At 52.0% G+C, this 19505-nt stretch overlaps 3 protein-coding genes across 5 annotated transcripts in view; 2 read left to right on the plus strand and 1 right to left on the minus strand.

Moving 5' to 3' along the window:
* Window positions 1–5974: 5974 nt before the first annotated feature.
* GCHFR (GTP cyclohydrolase I feedback regulator) lies at window positions 5975–9926 on the plus strand. The gene is made up of 3 exons (XM_020877605.2): window positions 5975–6234; window positions 7956–8050; window positions 9237–9926. Exons 1-3 carry the CDS (start codon window positions 6199–6201, stop codon window positions 9358–9360), a joined length of 255 nt encoding a protein of 84 aa, XP_020733264.1. The 5' UTR covers window positions 5975–6198; the 3' UTR covers window positions 9361–9926.
* Window positions 9910–19505, minus strand: part of DNAJC17 (DnaJ heat shock protein family (Hsp40) member C17) — a 28717-nt gene continuing 19121 nt past the window's right edge. The window contains exons 5-11 of the mRNA XM_020877599.2: window positions 18043–18128; window positions 17713–17809; window positions 17098–17141; window positions 16575–16652; window positions 15691–15771; window positions 15101–15211; window positions 9910–10110 (exon numbers count right to left, since the gene is read on the minus strand). Coding sequence (XP_020733258.1) covers window positions 9988–10110; window positions 15101–15211; window positions 15691–15771; window positions 16575–16652; window positions 17098–17141; window positions 17713–17809; window positions 18043–18128 — 620 coding nt within the window. The 3' untranslated portion in view covers window positions 9910–9987. The remainder of the gene's footprint in view (window positions 10111–15100; window positions 15212–15690; window positions 15772–16574; window positions 16653–17097; window positions 17142–17712; window positions 17810–18042; window positions 18129–19505) is intronic.
* On the plus strand, window positions 10104–19049 carry C6H15orf62 (chromosome 6 C15orf62 homolog). 3 transcript variants are annotated; one of them, XM_020877604.2, is made up of 5 exons: window positions 10104–12125; window positions 12253–12924; window positions 14402–14502; window positions 15285–15377; window positions 15969–19049. In XM_020877604.2, the coding sequence occupies exons 2-4, from the start codon at window positions 12411–12413 to the stop codon at window positions 15339–15341; spliced, it is 672 nt and encodes a 223-aa protein (XP_020733263.2). In that variant the 5' UTR covers window positions 10104–12125; window positions 12253–12410; the 3' UTR covers window positions 15342–15377; window positions 15969–19049. The 3 variants fall into 3 exon arrangements, with proteins under 3 accessions (XP_020733263.2, XP_070325124.1, XP_070325126.1); XM_070469023.1 differs by having other exon boundaries at window positions 10104–12924; XM_070469025.1 differs by lacking the exons at window positions 15285–15377; window positions 15969–19049 and having other exon boundaries at window positions 10104–12924; window positions 14273–14502.

The raw sequence follows: 19505 nt of genomic DNA on the forward strand, positions 1-19505 counted from the left end.
CCCAGCAATCCCACTTCTGGGCATACACACCGAGGAAACCAGATCTGAAAGAGACACGTGCACCCCAGTGTTCATCGCAGCACTGTTTATAATAGCCAGGACATGGAAGCAACCTAGATGCCCATCAGCAGACGAATGGATAAGAAAGCTGTGGTACATATACACCATGGAATATTACTCAGCCATTAAAAAGAATTCATTTGAATCAGTTCTAATGAGGTGGATGAAACCGGAGCCCATTATACAGAGTGAAGTAAGCCAGAAAGAAAAACACCAATACAGTATACTAACACATCTATATGGAATTTAGAAAGATGGTAATGATAACCCTATATGCAAGACAGAAAAAGAGACACAGATGTATAGACAGACTTTTGTACTCTATGGGAGAAGGCGAGGGTGGGATGATCTGAGAGAACAGCATCGAAACATGTATATTATCAAATGTGAAACAGACTGCCAGTCCAGGTTGGATGCATGAGACAAGTGCTCGGGGCTGGTGCACTGGGATGACCCAAAGGGATGGGATGGGGAGGGAGGTGGGAGGGGGGTTCAGGATGGGGAACACATGTAAATCCATGGCTGATTCATGTCAATATATGGCAAAAACCACTACAATATTGTAAAGTAATTAGCCTCCAACTAATAAAAATAATTGAGGGGGGGGAAGGCTTAATCTCACACACACACACACACATACACAAAAGATCCCACATGCCTTCGGGGCAACTAAACCTGTACACCAAAACTACAGAGCCCATGCATCTTAAGGAAAGATCCCTGGTTAAGACAAAATGCAGCCAAAAATAATAAATAAATAAATATTTGGAAAAAATTAAAGACAAGATTTTTTATGGATTATGGTTCTAATTTTATTGTCAGCATTTCTTAAAAGTTGAATTTTAGTTTAGTGGGAGTCAAAATATCTAAACCAGTCTTCCCAAATCCTTGACTAGATATTATATTTATTTACTTTTTAATTGTGAGATATTTTACACACAGAGCAGTACATTTGGGACTTCTCTAAGTGGGCCAGTGGTTAAGAATCCGCCTGCCGATGCAGGAAACATGGGTTCAATTCCTGGTCCAGGAAGATTCCACATGCCGCAGAGCAGCCAAGCCCTGTGCAATAACTACTGAGCCTGCACTAGAGAACAGCTCCTGCTCACCACAACTAGCAAAAGCCCTCACAAAGCAATGAAGACCCAGTGCAGCCAAAAATAAATAAAATTAATAAAATTTTTAAAAATTCCAGAGACTGTGGTGAAGGCCTTTAAATAAAAAGCTTCACCAATATCTGCTACTGATTTTTTTTTCCAGTTACTCATTTTTAAGGATTCAGTTTCATTAGTATTAGTACCTCTTGAGATACACTAAGAGATTGAGTATGTTGTATTGGTGGTGAGAAAGGAATGCTTTTAATATCTTTTCCATATTTTTCCTCATTTTTCTGAAATAAGCATGTATTTCTTTTGTAATAAGAAAAAACTTAGTATTTTTACTTTGGAGGGAATAAAAACCTGTTTAATTAATTAATTCCTTAGTGGAATTAATCTTTTCTTTCTTTGTCTTTGAGGCTTGGTTACCTCTATTACAATTGGTTCCATAAATATTTGCTTTCTAGACTCTCTACCCACTGGACTGGTTACTCTTCCAGGATGGAGTTCAAGCCTGATCCATTCCCTATGCCTGCTACTGCTAAGTCACTTCAGTCGTGTCCAATTCTGTGCGACCCCATAGACGGCAGCCCACCAGGCTCCACCGTCCCTGGGATTCCCCAGGCAAGAACACTGGAGTGGGTATTCCCTATGCCTAGTACAGCTCTAATGCAAAGACCATCCATAAAAGCTGCATGGAGGAAGGAAGGAAATAAGGAATGACCAATATCCAGCCCCTGCCACATTGATAATGCTTTTGTTACCAAACCAGATTTGTTTGCCCAAAGCATGGCAAGTCAAATGCTAAGACACAGAGGTTTGCAGCAGAAAAAGAATTCATTAACAAGGCAGCCAAGCCAGGAGACAGGAGAACAAATCTCAGATCCACTTCTCTGAAGGCTTGAGATATAAAGAAGCAGGGTAGGGGACTTCCCTGGTGGTACAGTGTTAAGAATCCGCCTTCCAATGCTGGGGACATGGATTTAATCCTTGGTCAGTGAACTAAGATTCCACATGCTGGGGAGCAAATAAACCCCTCTAACCACAACTGGAGAATCCCACCTGCCATGACAAGAGCTAGCACAGCCAAAGTTTTTTAAAAAAAGAAACAGGGTGATCTTAGGCATGGGGGAAGGTGATTAGAGATAGGAAAAGTTAAGGTAAATGGTGTTCTGTGTGGCCATATTTCAGTTATACACTTCTTCATGGGATGTATGTTGAAAAATGCAGGTGCTTAGCATGATCTGATGGTGGAATTTTGACCCTCTTACGTCAAAAGGCTGCTCACTGGACACCTGTGTGGGCCCAGTTTTAGGGTCAGTGGTCCCAACCAGTCTTAGCCAGCTTGAACAGAACATGAACTCATTCCAAGTTCCTAAGAAACAACTTGAGCTCCCGTTGCTATAGCAACCCACACTTCAAAGGTGTTATCTGTAGGGGTGGTTAAGGAGTCTTGTGATATATTACCCAGGCTATGTGATGCTTGCAGGGTATGAAATTAAAGAGAGGAAAAAAAAACACAAATTAAAGCTAGCTTTTAAAAATAAAGCTTGCTTTATCAGTGAAGGGAGTTTACAAGCAGAGGGGGTTTTTAACAAGCTGTTTCTTATCTACTGTTCTGTAAAACAGGGTAATAATTTGCTAGTCATAAGCCTCTGTTAACCCTGTGGACACAGTTTCATTTTCATAATGAAAAGCTGAGTTGGAGAAGAACAATTTCTCCTCCTTTTATAGGGGAGGAAGATCTGCCAGATAAACTGATTGTGGCAAGAGGTGACGCTAGACCAAGTAGGGGAATTCATTTCCTCCTGGATATTAAAGATGTTATCTGGTGTGCGTGCCTCTGCCAGGGCAATCAGCAGTGGGGTAGGTGATTCTGGATGGAGAGCTCTTTCTTATGCTGCATCTGCAGACCAGTTTTGCAAATTTAATAAATCCCTGGCAGTCTGAGATAGGCACTGCCCTCCTGTTTCCTCCTCGCCCCTCCACAGTCCCGCCTGAGAGAGTAGAGCACACCCCAAATCCCTGTCTGGTCTCTGCCCAGAACATGAGAGCCTTCTGTACCTGGCTCTTTCAAGAAAGGTGATATATGCCTTGGGATGGTGGCCTTACCTCTAAGACACCTGACATTTAAAAAAGATTGTTCTTATAAAATATTTAATGGCTACAAAATAATACTTATAATATAGGTATAAGAACTGAGTACATTTATATTCCTCTGCACCCATATCCCAGTGTAAGAAGGAGAGCATCACTTTTGTCTTTTTTTTTCCATTTATTTTTATTAGTTGGAGGCTAATTACTTTACAACATTGCAGTGGTTTTTGTCATACATTGAAATGAATTAGCCATGGATTTACATGTATTCCCCATCCCGGTCCCCCCTCCCACCTCCCTCTCCACCTGATCCCTCTGGGTCTTCCCAGTGCACCAGGCCCGAGCACTTGTCTCATGCATCCAACCTGGGCTGGTGATCTGTTTCACCCTAGATAATATACATGTTTCGATGCTGTTCTCTTGAAACATCCCACCCTCGCCTTTTCCCACAGAGTCCACAAGTCTGTTCTATACATCTGAGTCTCTTTTTCTGTTTTGCATAAAGGGTTATCGTTACCATCTTTCTAAATTCCATATATATGTGTTAGTATACTGTAACGGTCTTTATCTTTCTGGCTTACTTCGCTCTGTATAATGGGCTCCAGTTTGATCCATCTCATTAGAACTGATTTAAATGAATTCTTTTTAATGGCTGAGTAATATTCCATGGTGTATATGTACCACAGCACTTTTGTCTTTTAAGAACCTGCATTTCTGTCCTGCTCCATCCCTTTCTCTTCTCTCAGAGGTAACCACTACTCTGAATATTACATTTATCATTTCCTTCAAATTGTTTAATTTTGCATGTTTGTGAGCTTTAGATAAATAGAATTATTCTGTATTTTTCCCAATATTTGCTTTTTCATTCATTTTTATTTCTATAGTTTCCATTGTATGAATCAAGCAAAAACTTGCTCTACTTCAGATGGCAATAAAGACTGTTTCCAGTTTTTTGCTAATTACAAACAGTGCTGTTATGAATATTCTTTTTTAATATTCTTGATGCAGTCAGTGAGTTTTCCTAGGTTTATCGATGAGAGGTTTGATGGGTCACAGTAATGAACATCTTAAGCTTTACTGGATGATGCCACATTGTTTTCCAAGGTGATTGTATCTATCATAACAATTTGTAATCCCAACAATAATGTTTCATGTTTCAACTGTTAGACATCCCTCACCAATACATGATGCTCGCACATTTTGGTTTCTTTGCAAATCTGTAAAGCATTATCTCATTGTGGTTTAATATGCATTTCCAAATTTCTAATGATATTGAACATCATGTTTTATGTTTATTGCCTATTTCCACTCTCTGTTTTGAAAAGTGCCTAATCAAGTCATTTGCCCATTTTTCTTCTTTTTCTTCCTAATTTGTAAGATTTCTTTATATATCCTTAATATATTAATTTTTAGTTTAACAAATCCTTTGTTAAGCATAAATATGTTTTATCTCTCTAGCTAAATTTCTAGTCCTGGAGGTAGAGAATAGGGAAAGAGAGTGCAGAAAAATAGATTAGACCAGGAAGGATCCTAAAGGATTGTTGTTTAGTTGCTAAGTCGTGTCTGACTCTTTTGTGACCACACAGGCGTATCCCACCAGGCTCCTCTCTCCATGGGATTTCTCAAGCAAGAATACTGGAGTGGGTCGCCATTTCCTTCTCCAGGGGAAATTCTCAACCCAGGGGTCGAATCCTCGAATCCGAGCCTCCTGTGTCTCCTGCATTGGCAGGCAGATTCCTTACCACTTCCCTGAGCTTTCAGGAAAGTCCCTTCTTTAGGGTTACAACTTGCTATTTATCCCTTGTATTTCTCTCCTCTTTGGTCAAAGTGCTGGAGGCACAGAGAGAGCCCTGTAAGTGCCCTTCAGTGAAGTGAAGATTTTTCAAGAGCCTGGGAGGGAAGGTTACAGGCTGCCTTTGTTTTGCTTTTCTTTTTTTAAAAAACCAATCACAGCAAGGCAGATGTCATGACAAGGCAGATGAAGAATGTTGTCAGATTTTGACACCTTCAGACGAGGGCGTGAGCACGTGGAGGTGAACTCGCCGCCCTCATTGGTGGCTGGTTCGGGGAGTTTCTTTTGTCCCAGGTGTTGCCTGTGTTCTCCTGCACGTGCGCCGTGTCTCTCCGGCTTCACGGGAAGCTCTCTGAACGGCCAGATTCCACTGGTTTCTGTTTCTCTAGGCCTGGCACTCAGTGGAGTGCTCAGGTCTCTTACATACTTACCTACAAGGCCACGGAAATGCAAGGTTCCGCCGCTGCGCTAGGAACTACAGTCGGGGAGGCGGGAGTGCGCAGCGCACGGGAAGGGTCTCCCGTCTGTCTGCCGTGCGCTTAAGGAATCTCCGGAGAGTGTCCTGGGTCGGAAGTGGGGATCCGATAAACGTTTTAGAGGAGTCTTTGGGTGAGGTGGGCAGGAACTTGGGAGACCTCAGTGGGGTCGCCCTTTGCTCCTTGTTGGGCTTCACAGGGGCTGCGACGGGGACCAGCAGGACTTTGGAACCTGTTACTGGAGGTGTTGCGATAACAAGGAGCAAGGTCAACACGCGCACTGGGCGCCACGGCCCAATGCAGCCAGCAGAGTTCGGGGGCCGCTCCCATCTCCGGCGCGCCGGTGCGGAAGCGATCCCCCCACTACCCAACAGAGGTCCCTCCTCGCCGCCGGACGACCCTCGGAAGCGGCGGGTGACAACACAGGGTCCCAGTGGGCTGCCCCAGGGCTGGGGGCGGGTCTCGAGTCTCCGAGCTCCGGGCGCGTCAAGGGCGCCCGCTCCTGATTGGCCGGTCGAGGGGCTCACGGACCAGGCGCTCAAGGATTGGCGCAACCGGAGGCCAGAGTCGGAATAACTGGACTCTAGGTTGCTGGTCGCAGTCCCGGAGCCTGAGGGGCTGGCGTCGGCGCCCAACACGAAGTCCAGGAAAGGAGCCTGGCCGGGACGCGCGCACCATGCCCTACCTGCTCATCAGCACCCAGATACGCATGGTGAGTACCCGCTGCCCGTCCCTGGGAGTTGGCGTTGGGCCCCGGGCGGGGGGACGCTGCCGGCCGCACCTTGGCGCCTCCCTCCCGGGCAACGCCTGCGGATGCCCGGACGCGGAAGCCGCATGGGACACGCCTCCCGCGGGCGGCGGGCAGGGAGGTTGGAGCTTGGACCCTGCCTGGATCCAGGGACTAGGGAGCTCCGGCGGCCGGGCCCCTCCTGCGCCGGGAAGGGGGGCCACGTGCTTGCGTCCCCGCCACCCAGGAGTTTCGGGCGCCTGAAGCTCGGGTCCTACCTGCCTGCGGGAGGTCGAAGCCTCTGAGAGGGACCCAGAAAGTCCTGCTCTCACAAGTGCAGCACCCACTGTCCTACACAGAGCCGCTCCGCCGGGCGGTGAGGGGTGGGAGGAGTGGACTAACCCAAGGAAAAGAGGTTTGAAAAAGAAAAGGATGTGCTACGACACTGAGACCCCTGTGCCAAGTGGCTCGCCTACAGCTACGAGCTGCGCCCTTAAGCACTTCCAGGAAGAGCCCTTCTGAGACCTTAGAAAAGAAAGAGAAGAAAGAACCCGGAGACGGCCAGGAGGGTTAGAGGTGTAAGAACATCCATTCAGCAGTCAAGCCACGCCCCTTTTCCTGGGCACAGTTTCCTCTGCAAAAAGAAGGTGCTGACTGCTCAGAATATGACTGGGTCCCCTAAGTAGGCAGCAGGATGCTCGTCTGCCCCTTACCTCTCCAGTGCTCCGGTGATCCATCAGGAGGTACACGGTTCGCTAGAGATGCAGGAAATAGCGGACGAGCTCTCTACTGGATGGGAGAAGTCTTGGCAGTGGTTTAAGAGCCAGTCAGCTGTGCAGATGGTAAAATGTAGACTCCTGGGTCCCTTCCCAGATCTCCGGAAGCACTCTGTAAGCCTGGAGTTTGGGAATTCAGTGCTCCTGAAGCAGTTTTTTAAACTAGCAGTTTCATTGGTATATGATACATATAACCACAGAATTCACCAATTTAAAGTGTACAGTTCAATGGCAGTGGGTTTTAGTTTGTTTTGGCTTATTCAGAATTGTTCAACCATCACCATAAGCAATTTTAGAACATTTAGAACAATTTTTGTCACCTTAAATAGAAACCTATACCCAAACCCTGAACCTTAGCTGTCACTCATTTCCCCTGGGCCCCTCAGCCCTGGGTAACCACTTGCCTACTTTTCATCATAATATATGGTCTTTGGCCTGTTTCACTTACATGATGTTTTCAAGGTTCATCCATATTGTAGCATGCATCAGTACTCATCCCTCTTTATTGTCAAATAAAATTCCATTGAAAGGCTATATCACATTTTATTTATCCACTCATTAGTTGATAAACATTTCGGTTGTTTCTACTTTTTGGCTACTATGAACAATGCTACTGTGTGTGCAAGTTTTTATGTGGACATACATTTGCATTTCTCTGTTCTCTGGGTGATTCTGATACACAGATACACGCATTGGTGCCTGGCATGAAGGTGCCAATGTTGGGCACTGCCTGGTCCAGCCTAGAGGGGCCAAGGAGCCCCCACATTGCTCAGTCTGATGACTGATGGACTCCACCCCTTCCCAGCTTGTGTTTAGTCCCCAAGACTCCTTCCCTCTCCCTCCAGCCTTTATGAAGTGGGCTCAGATAAAGGCTAACTGCACACCTCAACCTGGCAGACAGCCAAGCAGCCTCTGTGGCTTATCTTGCAGGAGGTGGGCCCCACCATGGTGGGCGATGAGCACTCAGATCCAGAACTGATGCAGCATCTGGGGGCCTCAAAAAGAAGTGTCCTGGGAAACAACTTGTAAGTAGTAGCATTCCTAAGACTCTTCTCCCTGCCAGCCCGGAGGCCTGTCTTTGTTCCATTTACACAAGACAATGCCCCTGCCCAGCCTCAGGACCCCTATGCCTGCATCCTGGGGATCTGTCCTCTGTAGGGTGGGTCCCATCTGCAGCCTCACCACAGCCCCCCAGACTTGTTCTGAGAGCTTTTCAATTGGCCCTTCCTTCACAAGGGAGCCCCTGGACAGAGTCCGGTCCCCTGAGTATAGACTTCTACAAGTGGACTGCTCCTTGCCTTACCCTTTCATCTCTAAGCTGAATCCCATCAAAGCCAAGACAGACACAGAGAAAGGCTCTGGCTTGAAGAGCTGACTAACAAGGCTCAGCCCTAGGAACAGGATGCCTGGGTCCTGCTTCCAGTTCAGCTGCTGCCTGGGGACTAAACCACTTCCCTCGGCATCCTTCGCCCCAGCTCCAAGTCTAAAGGGTGATCATTACTTCCTCTTCTGCCCCTCATTCCTTCCTACCCAGTGGACCCTGTCCACACAGGCTGGAACTCCTAAGAAAGGTCACCAGAGTGTACCCCAGTTAAAAGAAGGTAAAGAGGAGGTGAGCTGAAGCCAACCCCATCCCTTTGCCATGAGGCTTTTGTCTTTGAGATGCCCAGCCTGGGGCTTGAGCTCTTTATCTACCTGATGGCCCTTCAGAATCAATTAACCCTGAAAGAAGGGAAACCAAGCATTCTCCATCCTAAGGAACAGCACCCACAGCCAGGAGCTCTTAAAGGCCAACCTTATTGCTCCAGGTCTGCAGGACAGTCAGGCAAGAGGACAGAGGCCTGGAGGATAACCCTGGGGAAAGGAGGCTGCTCCTTCCAAATTGTCAGTGACCCAGGGTATATGGGCTTTTTTCAGGCTAATAGGGGTGTTACTATCTGGATGACATCAGAAAAGCTGCTTTATTCCTCTTGATTCTCTTTCTTATAAATATAATGGAAATAACAGTACCTCGCTTAGGTTGTTGAGAGGAATAAATGAGATGGTGCAAAGAGCTAAGCAGGTGACGAGGCAGGGAACATTTGCAGAAGGCAACCTGCAAACAGCAGTCCTATTAGGAGTGCTTGTGACAGGCCGAATCTGCAGCAGACCCTAGGCTGTACGCGGGGCTGTGCTGTGTACCCTCTCATGCCACTCTCCTTCTCTTCGCAGCTCTGAGTACTACGTGAATGACCCTCCTCGAATAGTCTTGGACAAGCTGGAGCGCAGGGGCTTCCGTGTGCTGAGCATGACAGGGGTGGGCCAGACGCTGGTGTGGTGCCTGCACAAGGAGTGACCCTCCCACACTGAGGAGCGCCAGTCACCCCTTCTTTGGAGTGGCTGCCATGGGTCCCAACCCCAAGACCCTGCCTCACTCACCACCCTGCCCCTTCTTCCCAAATCGTCCTTCTCCTTGGCCCACCACCACTGGGCAGTGAATGAATGGCCTTCTCTGAAAACTGTCTTAGACAGTGTGGAAGGGTAGGGCCCCTGGCCTTGGTGCCCCCAGCTGCCCCTCCAGCTTCAGGCCTGGCACAGGCCCTGCAGGAGGCCCTATTCTGTCAAAAACTGAGGGGCTGACGAGCCAGGCTGCCCCTGGCAGGGAGCTGGGTGCCCCTGTGGAGCAGGGCTCCAGGACTGGGTGGGTGGGGCCTGCGTAGCTAGTCCAAGCCAATAAAGGGCTGAGAGGTTGCTCTTCTGCTCTGCTGGCCACTGACTCTCACCAAGTGGAGCGCCCCTGGGGTCAGCCCACTCCCTGCTCGGGAGAGCCAGGCCTGGGCAGAGCCCAGAAGCCAGGGCCACGCTTGGGTAGGCCCACACCCTATACCTATGTATGCAATAGAGGTAGACTCTTAAAAAACAGGAAGTTTATTGGTGATGTTTAAGAAAAGGGTTGTAGGAGGGGAGGGCTGGAGGCAGGAGGTTACGTGGGCTGCCCAGCCTGGTCCTCCTGCTGCATCTGGGCAATCAGCTGCTGCCGCTCAGCTGCCTGGCGCATGCGCATCATGACGAGGCTCTCGTAGTCCCTCTCGGACACCACCGAGCCCTGGGGACAGAGGGAGACAGGGAGGGATCAGGGTGGCAGGACAGTGTCCCACAGATTTCAGACTTGGAGGACAGGGCCTAGGCAGAGCCACTGCCAACGGTCAAGGAGGGAGGCTGCCTGGGAAAGGAAGGACCCTGGAACATCCCACAATCCCAAGTCACCCATATTCCCTCACAACAAGCAGGCCTTTGGCCCCAGGCCAGCTGCTCAGCTGCCTCCCTCCAGCCCATCAAGCAGCTGTCACCCCACCACACCTCCCCCTTTCCCAGGCCCTTCACATCTGCAGTCAGCTCGGTGAATCACTTGCTCATGCTCCAGCCAGGCCCTCATCTCCCTTCATGCCCTCCACCCCATGGTTTCTGCTTTTCACAAGTTCCCAGGAAAGAGGGCTTGTTGAAGGTGCAGAAATATACGGGCTCTGCCAGGGGGAGGTGAGAGCACTGCCCCCTCCCAGTTGCCCACCATTCCTGTGGTCTGGCTCCTGCTAAGGACAAAGAGGGAGCCCCACCCTAGGAGGAGACGGAAACAAGAGGCCAGCCTGCCTCCTAAAAATACACTCAGGGCTCCCGGAGGGCAGGGCCCTGGCTTCTTCTTTTATGATCTTGCCAGCACAGTGTGAGGGATTAAAGAGTGCAGTATTTTAATAACCAAAAGAATAATAAACAACCACCTCAGTAGGCCAAGGCTGTGGGCTGGAGAGGCAGCTCTGCAGGAGAGCCCCAAGCCACCGACCTTATGTCCTGATAAGGTCTGCAGTGGGTCTTAGATCCACTTCCTCCCTCTGTGCAGCTGAAGCTGTGAGAATACGGGCGAAGCCCACCAGAGGTGGCACAGAAGCGAGCCAGGCCAGAGGGGGCTGCACAGCAGAGAGCTTTTCATAGTACCCCAAGCTGGTGCACCTTCACGGAACAAGCCAGGAAGAAAGTTTGGTGGTCAGTGACCCAGGGAATAAGAAGGGAGTGGCTGGGGTTAAGATGCGAGGCCCTGGCCAACTGGTTTGGAGTCGGGGATGTACGGAACCAGGAAGTGTTACTCGGCCCAGATCCCCCTGTTCCTCCCAACAGCCCCACGCCTCCTCCTCTCTCCCAAGCTGCAGCAACTTCAAGGAGAGTTGCCCTCCCCACCAGGCCCACCGCTTAGGCTTGGCCCAGCCCAAGCCTAAGGACAGACCCCAGATGAGGCCCACACAGCCTGACAGGAAGGTAGGACCCTGGCCCTCAACTGTCCTTTCCTGCCGTGAGGCCACCTGGGTAAATCAAGGAAGGGTGAGGAAACAGCAACCCGGTTTGATGTCAGGCCACGGGGAGGTCAGTTCCTTCCCCAAGGTAATGCTGCTCTGCTGAGAAAACCTGAAGTCACCCTTGGCACGCCCCGGGGAGGAGCCAGCACTTTATAGGTGCAGGGCTGCTCACCCTTAACACACCCTCTGCCTCTTTCCTCCTCCCCATCCCTGTGGGTTCTGCTAATGAGGGCCTGTCACTGGGCCCAGGTCTGAGTCACCCACACCAGTGACAGGTCCCTTCCTTCCCCAACAGTCATTCCACACGCCTTTCAGTTAACTCCCACCTCTGAGTTCCTCACTCCAGACACACAGGAGCTGGAGAGCCAGGCTGCCCGCCAGGACCCAGAGCACTGAGGCTGTGGGGGAAGAGGAGGTAGCGTGGCGACACAGCCACACTGCAAAGCTGCCCCGGACAGTCCCCAGAGGAATCCTAAGCTCCCTGGGGCCCCAGGGTGTTGGCTGCACAGCCCAAACCCCAGCCTGCAGATGCTGCAATTACCTCAGAGCGTGAAACGCGACTTCCCACCTGACTGACTCACCTGAAGACAACAAAACATCGCCACCGCCACACGCGGTCACAAACAGCCAAGCCACTAATCACAGTCCGGGAGCTACCAGCAGAGAGGCCGGTCCCCTGCCAGGGCCAGGGAGAAGCCAGCCAAGCCGGTGAGAAGCCCGGCCCGGGGAAGACAATGCAGCTCTCATCTACCACAGCTGCTAGAACTCCAGCTCCGTAAGTGCTGTTTCCTCCTCCTGGGGTTTTTCCATTACCCTATGGAATAACCGGGCCACTCCTGCCCCTCTGGGAAACTCCTGTCTTGGCTCTCCTGGACTGCCCTGCACGCCCTCTCATCATCCAGGATGCTCGCCCACGCTCCGTGCTGAGCAGAAACCCGGAGGCCTCTGCTTCTGCCTGCAGGGCTGCCCGATTCTCGCTGTTTAGGGGCCCGATGGTCCCCAGCTGCCCTTGACCGGGCTTCTGAGGTACCAAGCTGGCTTGCGGGCTCCCCAGGGCCCCATGGAGACTTGGCGCAAAGGCTCCTTCCGCAGCCCCTCCTTCTTCAAGCGGCTGAGCCTGGGGCGGCCGCGGACACTCCGGCGACAGGGCAGCGTGCTCAGCCAGGCCAGCACGGCTGCGGGGGACCATGAGGAATACAGCAACCGTGAGGTCATCCGGGAGCTGCGCGGGAGGCCGGACGGCCGGCGCCTGCCGCTGTGGGGGGACGAGCAGCCCCGGGCCACCCTGCTGGCCCCACCCAAGCCCCCGCGTCTCCACCGGGAAAGCTTCAGCTGCCCCAACATCCTAGAGGCCCCCTCCGCAGAGTACGCTGCCGCCTACTCTGCCACCCTGCCCGCCGCGCTCTCCGTGGCAGACACCCTCCACCGATCCTCCGAGGAGGACCTTACGGACACGCCCCCCTTCCAGAGGACACCTGCTCCGGACCTCAGCGATCCCTTCTTCTCCTTCAAAGTGGACCTGGGGATTTCACTTCTTGAGGAGGTTCTGCAGATGCTAAGAGAGCAATTTCCCAGTGAGCTCAGCTTCTGAATGGGGGGAGGGTGGGTAGGGGTGACTGAAAGAGGTGGGAGCCTGGGGACCCAGAGGAGGGGACAGTCGGGGATTAAGTTAGGGATAGAAATTCAGGTCCCTGCCTGCCCGCCCCCTCCCCCCCCAGGGTCCTGAACAGTTCTCTGAGTCACCCCAGGGTGGAGGGACAGAGGTACAGAGGCAAGCCAGAAATGTGAAGGGGGCACCTACTGGCAGGAGCCCTGAAGACAGCTAGCTAGGCTGGGAAAGGAGGCCACGCCTGCAACCACAGGGACCAGGCAGAGGCCTGGGTGGAGGCAGAGGGACGGTGGCTTAAGGGGCAAGTCTGGGAGTGGAGAACACAGACGGGGCTCAGAGATGGGTGTGCTGTGCCAGCTCCTACATGTGGCTGCTTCATGAGTAAAACTAAATACAATAAAAAATTCAGCCCAGTCACACTGGCCACATTTCAAGTGCTCAGCAGCCACATATGACTAAGGCTTACCACCCTGAACGGCAAATGGTGAACGGTAACATTACTGGAGAAAGTTCTATTGGGCCACACAGGCCTAGACCACAGCCTGGAGGGGGCAAGGGAAGCATATGGGACCTGCCAGGGAAGGGAGGGGCTTGTGGGGCAGGAAGAGTGAGGCCAGTGGAGATACAGAGTGTAACTCAGGAAAAAGTCCAAAGAAATCACTAGCAGGAAAGGGGGTGTGAGAGACTCAAAGTGCCAACACAGCTGCCCGGAGCACTCCCTGGAGCCCAAGGAAGGAAGGAACTCAAGGGAATGTCAGGCACAGACAGCTTGTGAAGAGAGGCTTTGGGGAATTCTCGGAAATATTAGTGATGGGAGCCCTGGGGAAATACAACAAAATATAGTGGCAGTTTTCCCTCCTTCCTGCACCCATGAGAATATGGGAGGTCTGATCAGGGGACAGACACAAAGCTCAAGGCTGTTACAGTGAAGGGGCACAGCTGGTCTCCAGAATCCCCACCAGGACCGAGGAGCTTTGCTCAAAGCCTCTGACGATGGGGGTTGCAGCGCTACCCTGACGCCTGGCCAGAAGACCTGGAACCGGAGCCTGGCTGGCGGCATGTGGTTCTGACACACACTGCCTCCACAATGCAAGCCTTATGGCCTCCCCCTTTCTACTCCTGTGTGCATGTGCCGAGCGGAAAGCTCCCCTGTGGGTGCAGATGATAAATAAAGTTCTTTATCACACAGCCTATGCAGTGTCATCTGGGGCTGTGAAATGCTGGGACTTAACGGGGATTGAGGCAGAAGAAACAGTCTCTAAAGAAGAGTCCCAGGTCGGGCTCAGAGCAGTTCCTTTTCCTCGTCTGTCCAGGGTCTAGGACACACTCCAGAGAACACCCCATCCTCACGGGTGAGGGCTGTGTCAGAGAGCAGGGGGACATGCCAGAGGCAGTGGGAGCAGAGCCCTTGCTGACCTGCTGAGGGGCACTCTTCCCCACAGAGGGGCTGGAACACATCAGCCTGAGGCACAGACCCCCAGACGCTTCAGAGAAGAGAGAGCTCTTGCCTCACCAAAGTGGGGGCAGGTGTGACCTGGGCCAGGTATGTGTATATATTCATGTATGGGGGGGGGGGGAGGTAAACACAAGCCTTCGTGGGGCCGTGGGGACTAAGAGCTGCTGTGTGTCAGCTCAAGTCTGTGCTTCCCCCCGAGAGTCAGGCACCAGGTAGCACCTGTGTCGGCAGGGTAGCCAGTGTTATTTCTAAAGAGGAGATGTTGCCTCTTGACAGTAGGTCCCTGTCTGGGACAGCCACAGACACGCCTGGAAGGAAGTTGGGGGAAGGAGGCAGCTACCCTCCTCCCCAGCCCTTCCCTGAAGTGCTGGGTCATCTCAGCACCAAATGCTTCACACAGCAACCAAGCGACCCACAGGCCAGGGCAACACCTTTGGATGATGATAAGAGCTCCCAAAGGAGACCAGAATACAGAAAGTAAGGTCTAAGAGTTGTGTGTAGGGCAAGCCAGCCTGGAAAGAGGCAGCAAGGAATCACAGTCCTCCTGCTTGGGTGGGCAGACCTGCCCATCTCTCTGTAGTCCCGATGACTGGGGTTTGTGAGGAAAGGGCCCTGAGAAGAGCCCAAAAGGAAGAGGCACCCCGAAGCTTGAGTAGGCCCAGGAGGGTGAGGCCCGGCTCCTTACCTGGGACAGTCCTGGGTGGTGGTGGCCCATCGCGCTCTGGGGCCGTCCCTCCAACCAGGAAATCTTCAGAGGGTTATCGACTAGGCCCACTTCATTCTGGACAGCCAGCTCCTGTCAAATACAACAGCCAGTCCCAGTCCCATCAATCCAGTCAGCTACACAGTGGCTCTTTCTACCCTTACAGAAAGAACCAGAACCAGCACTCTCATCCTCCAAGCAAAGTGGAGCAGCCTTCATGTGATGGTGTGCTGAAGCTCTCACCCTCCTCACGGGAAATGTGAGTCTTCTGACTGGGCAGTGGGGGAGGGGAGAAGGCTCTGTGAGGGTCCCCACCTGGAGGCACACTGGCTTCCAAGGGAAGGTGAGGGGTGTGGAGCCAGGCAGTAGGAAATGACACCATCCCTGGAACATTCTCCGATCCATCCATTCACTGTGTCTCCTCTCCCAGGACCTGGGGGCCTCGGGGAAATCTTGGCTCTGAGCTGACCCAAGGAGTGGGGACACCTAAGCTCAGAGGGCCCACAGAATTGAGTTCCTCCCCTTGAATGGCAGAGCTGCTGGTGGCCCCCAAAGCCCCACAGAGCACTCACCGCAGCCTTGACGGTTGCAAACTCTACCACAGCAGTGCCTGCCTTCTTACTGGAAAGTACCAGGTTGAGCACCTCTCCGTACTGTGAGGGTAAGGGGTCCCAGTAAGCATGGCCCAGCCTTCAGGATGGCCCAGCTCACACTGGAGATAAGCCTAGGCTGCCCAGAGGCAACCAAGTCATTTTGGGTTGGGGATAACCTCTTGTTGCTAGGTTCCCAGAGAGGGGTATCAGAGATGGGAAAGAACGGTTTTTGTGCTGTGTTTTTTTTTTTCCTCCAGGAATGCAGGAGACAGCAAAGGAGAGCTGGGCAGACATGGGGATTCGGACCAGCAGAGACACACAGCTGCCTCCATGATTGAAGGAGATGGAGAGGATGGAGCTTTAGTGTCAGGCACCCACCTCCTCTCTCCCCATACACCCAGCCAAGCCCCTTACTTCTAAGGATGACAAGGGCTAGATCTGGCTGGAGGAGGCACATGGCAACACAAGTGACTAGAGGGCCATGGCTCGAGTAGAAGTCTTTAGACTATCCTGTGGTTTATGGCTTCCCTGGTAGCTGAGCAGTAAAAAATCCGCCTGCAACGCAGGAGCCACAGGAGATAAGGGTGCAATCCCTGGGCGCGGAAGATTCCCTGGAGGAGGGCGTGGCAACCCACTCCAGTATTCTTGCCTAGAAAATCCCCATGGACAGAGAAGCCTGGTAGGCTACAGTAAATAGGGTCGCAAAGAGACCCAACTGAAATGACTTAGCACATAGTTTATGGCACAGGAAAAAAAAAAGGGGGCAGGTAGAGATGTGAAGGAAGGTTAGGCCTGGGGATCCTGAGGTTTGGGCTGACGTGGGGACTGAGATGATGGGTAAGAGGGAAGTCAGCAGAGCAGACCTTCTGAAAAAGCCGCAGGAGGACATCTCTGGAATAGCCGCCTTGTGACTCAGCTTCCTTCTTGCTCTTCCACTTGAGCTGAAAAGACAGCAGTGTGGGCCACCATTAAATACTGACTTCTCAATAGGACCAGACCATGCACCTGAGCTTTACAAACTGAGCAGACACCCCTCTGGTCTTCAAGGCAGTGGTAATCTAGGAAGCACTCCCCAGAAAATGCATTCCCCTTGAAAAATGGACAGGCAGGAGGCCTGCTCGGCCACAGTCTCAGGGCTCTTACAGAGCCTATAAGATGCTCTCCTTCTAGGGGCCTCAGGGAGGGCTGCCCTGCAGCCTTCAGGGCTAAGAGCAGCCTTTCACGGCCAGCTCTTATGGGCCATCCTGACGCCCAGGATGGCATGTGGGCAGTGGTGTGGCTCCCAGAGATCCAGTGTCCCCACCACAAGTCCTGGTGTCCCTGGAAGCATCTCTTCTTGCTGAGAGGAGGCAGTATGAGGTGGCCTGTGGGCCCTGCAGGGCTCACCTTTAGCTTGGGGGTTTCTTTGTTTTCAGGATTTTCTGCCATTCCTAGAAAATTTAGGAAAATTAGCAAGGTAGGTTATGACAGAGAGGTTCCCCCAGGGGAGACAGAGTCTAGGGCCACAAGGACCTAGAAAAGATCACTCCTGTCCAAGGCCAGTACTTGCTCTGCCTTGCTGTGGAGCCTGGGAGGGCAATTAGAAGCAGTCCCACCCTCACCCCCAGGAGCTGCCACCTTAGGGTAGCAGCCCAGCTGCCTGCTGGAGGCCATGATCAGCACTCTACCAACGAGGGGCTGTGAATGTCTTCTGGGGGCAAGAGACAGAGGTATAGACCTCACAGTTCTACTGAAACAAAGTGTCCCAGAGCCTTCCCCACCCTGCCCTGGTGATCTGCTCCAAAAATAGAGCCAACATAAATGGGGCCAGGAGATCTCAGGCAGAGTGAAAAGCCAATAAGCCCCAGAGAACTGTAAGAAAGGACAGGTGGCATGTGTCCAAGTGGGGTACCCAGAGGGTTCCAGCAGGTAGAAGCTTCCAAATCAACTTCACCGAGCAGCCAGTGTGGCCACCGTGAGCCACCTCAGAGTGGGAGGCTGGTGTGGGGGCCGGACTCTCACCTCTCAACCTCTGCTCCTGTTCCTGACGTATCTGCTCCCGGATCAGCCTCTGCTGTTCCTCTAGCTGCCGGGAACCCTCTTCTCGCAGGCGTTCGATCTGCAGAGCAGGGGTTGGGGAGGGTGACAATTCTGTGCAGATCCAATTCCAGGTTGGCTCACCTTGCAAAGGTCCCTGGGACGTTCCACCTGCAAGCTAGGCTCAGCAACCTGCGGGTGGGACAGACAACCCAGATCCCACAGGGGAAGGTGGGAAGGGCACGCCCGCCACAGCAGCCTCGAGTTCCACCAGCCTCTTCCTCCTGCAGAAGGTCGCAGGGGCTGGATGCTCACCTCCTGCTCTAGTGTCCTGGCGCTCCCGCTTTCCTCCTCCTCCTCGCTGCCGAGGGCCTGGGCCTGCCGCTCCCGCGCCTCCAGGTCTAGGCACAAGGGTTGGATGACCCAATGTCTGGTCTAAGCAGTTTCTACATGGCCCCAGCCCACCTGGCTCTGGCTGCTACCCCAGTCTCATATATCATGAACCCATCCAGTAATTCTGCTCCTTCCCTCCATGCCCATGTGCTCCCAGATTCATTTCCATTGAGAAAAGTTGTCACAAGGAAGAGTATAGGCTCCAGCTGAGTGGCTGGGGTCTGGAAGTTACAGCAGCTCCCGCTGACCAAGCTGGTTCTCTGAACAGTGAACAAGGTGTGGGTGGGTGCTGATGTCAGCAGCCCAGGGCCATGGGTCAGGGCTGCCAGTGGGTGGAGCCGCCGGCCTCTGTTCCTGCGGTTTGGCACCACAGCCTGCGACCTTGCCTCGGCTTCGATGCTCTTTCCCACCATTGTGCTTGAGTTTCCACTGTCTCCTCTACCTGCCCCTCAACTCACATTTACCAAGCCTCACTGCAGACCCAGCTACAGGGACAGCAGCCTCCATGAAAGGACATCACCCCAGGGCCTGGAGCCCTTCCCACCTTCCAAGAGAAACCTGCCTGTGGCTCTGTCCCAGGCCAGCTGCTGTGGCAAATGCTTCTCTCAGGTCTGGGACTCACTGCTTTCTTTTCTCTTCACTGTACTTACATAAACTCCAGGTTTGTTTGTTTTTGATGGAGGTACTAGGATGGTATATGTACATAATAAATATATGGATGTGAAACAGGCAAGATGAAGGGGAGAAAAATTGAGTGAAGAATGCCTGAACCAATCTTGTAGGGGTAATAAAAATGCTCTAAAATTGATTTAGAGTCATAGTTGCACCATTTGTTAAATTTACTAAAAATCACTGAGTTGTTCACTTGAAATGGGTAGACAATCGGATATACAAAATAATGTCAATAAAACTGTTTTTCAAAAGGCGAATGTCTGGCTCTCTTCGGATCCTTCTGAGGGGATTTCAGAGTGAAAGCTGTGCAGAACTGGGACAAATGAAACAGAAAACAACAGCTCAGCCAACAAGGACACTGATTGTACTCGTGCTGTGTGGGTTCAAATCCTGGTTCCAGCACGTTCTTATCTTTTTGGTGCCTTAGCTTCTTTTGTTTATAAAAATAGGTTTCGTAACACCCAGCTCTCTGGATAGTTGTGATAATTAAAGGAGGCAGTAAAACATCTGTCATAATGCTTGGCTAATAGCACACCTAGTCATTGTTATTATTCCTAAGACTGTCCTGCAGGAGCCACCCCTGAGAACAGGGTTCTCTGACCGGGACTGGGGCCCAAAGCTCTGAGTGGCTGGAACTGAAGCGACAGGAGCAAAGGTGGGGGAGCTGCATAAAAACAACCCAGAGAAACTGCAGGGCACCAGCACCACGATGC

Source organism: Odocoileus virginianus, chromosome 6 (assembly GCF_023699985.2).
Source record: "Odocoileus virginianus isolate 20LAN1187 ecotype Illinois chromosome 6, Ovbor_1.2, whole genome shotgun sequence".
Taxonomy (NCBI): domain Eukaryota; kingdom Metazoa; phylum Chordata; class Mammalia; order Artiodactyla; family Cervidae; genus Odocoileus; species Odocoileus virginianus.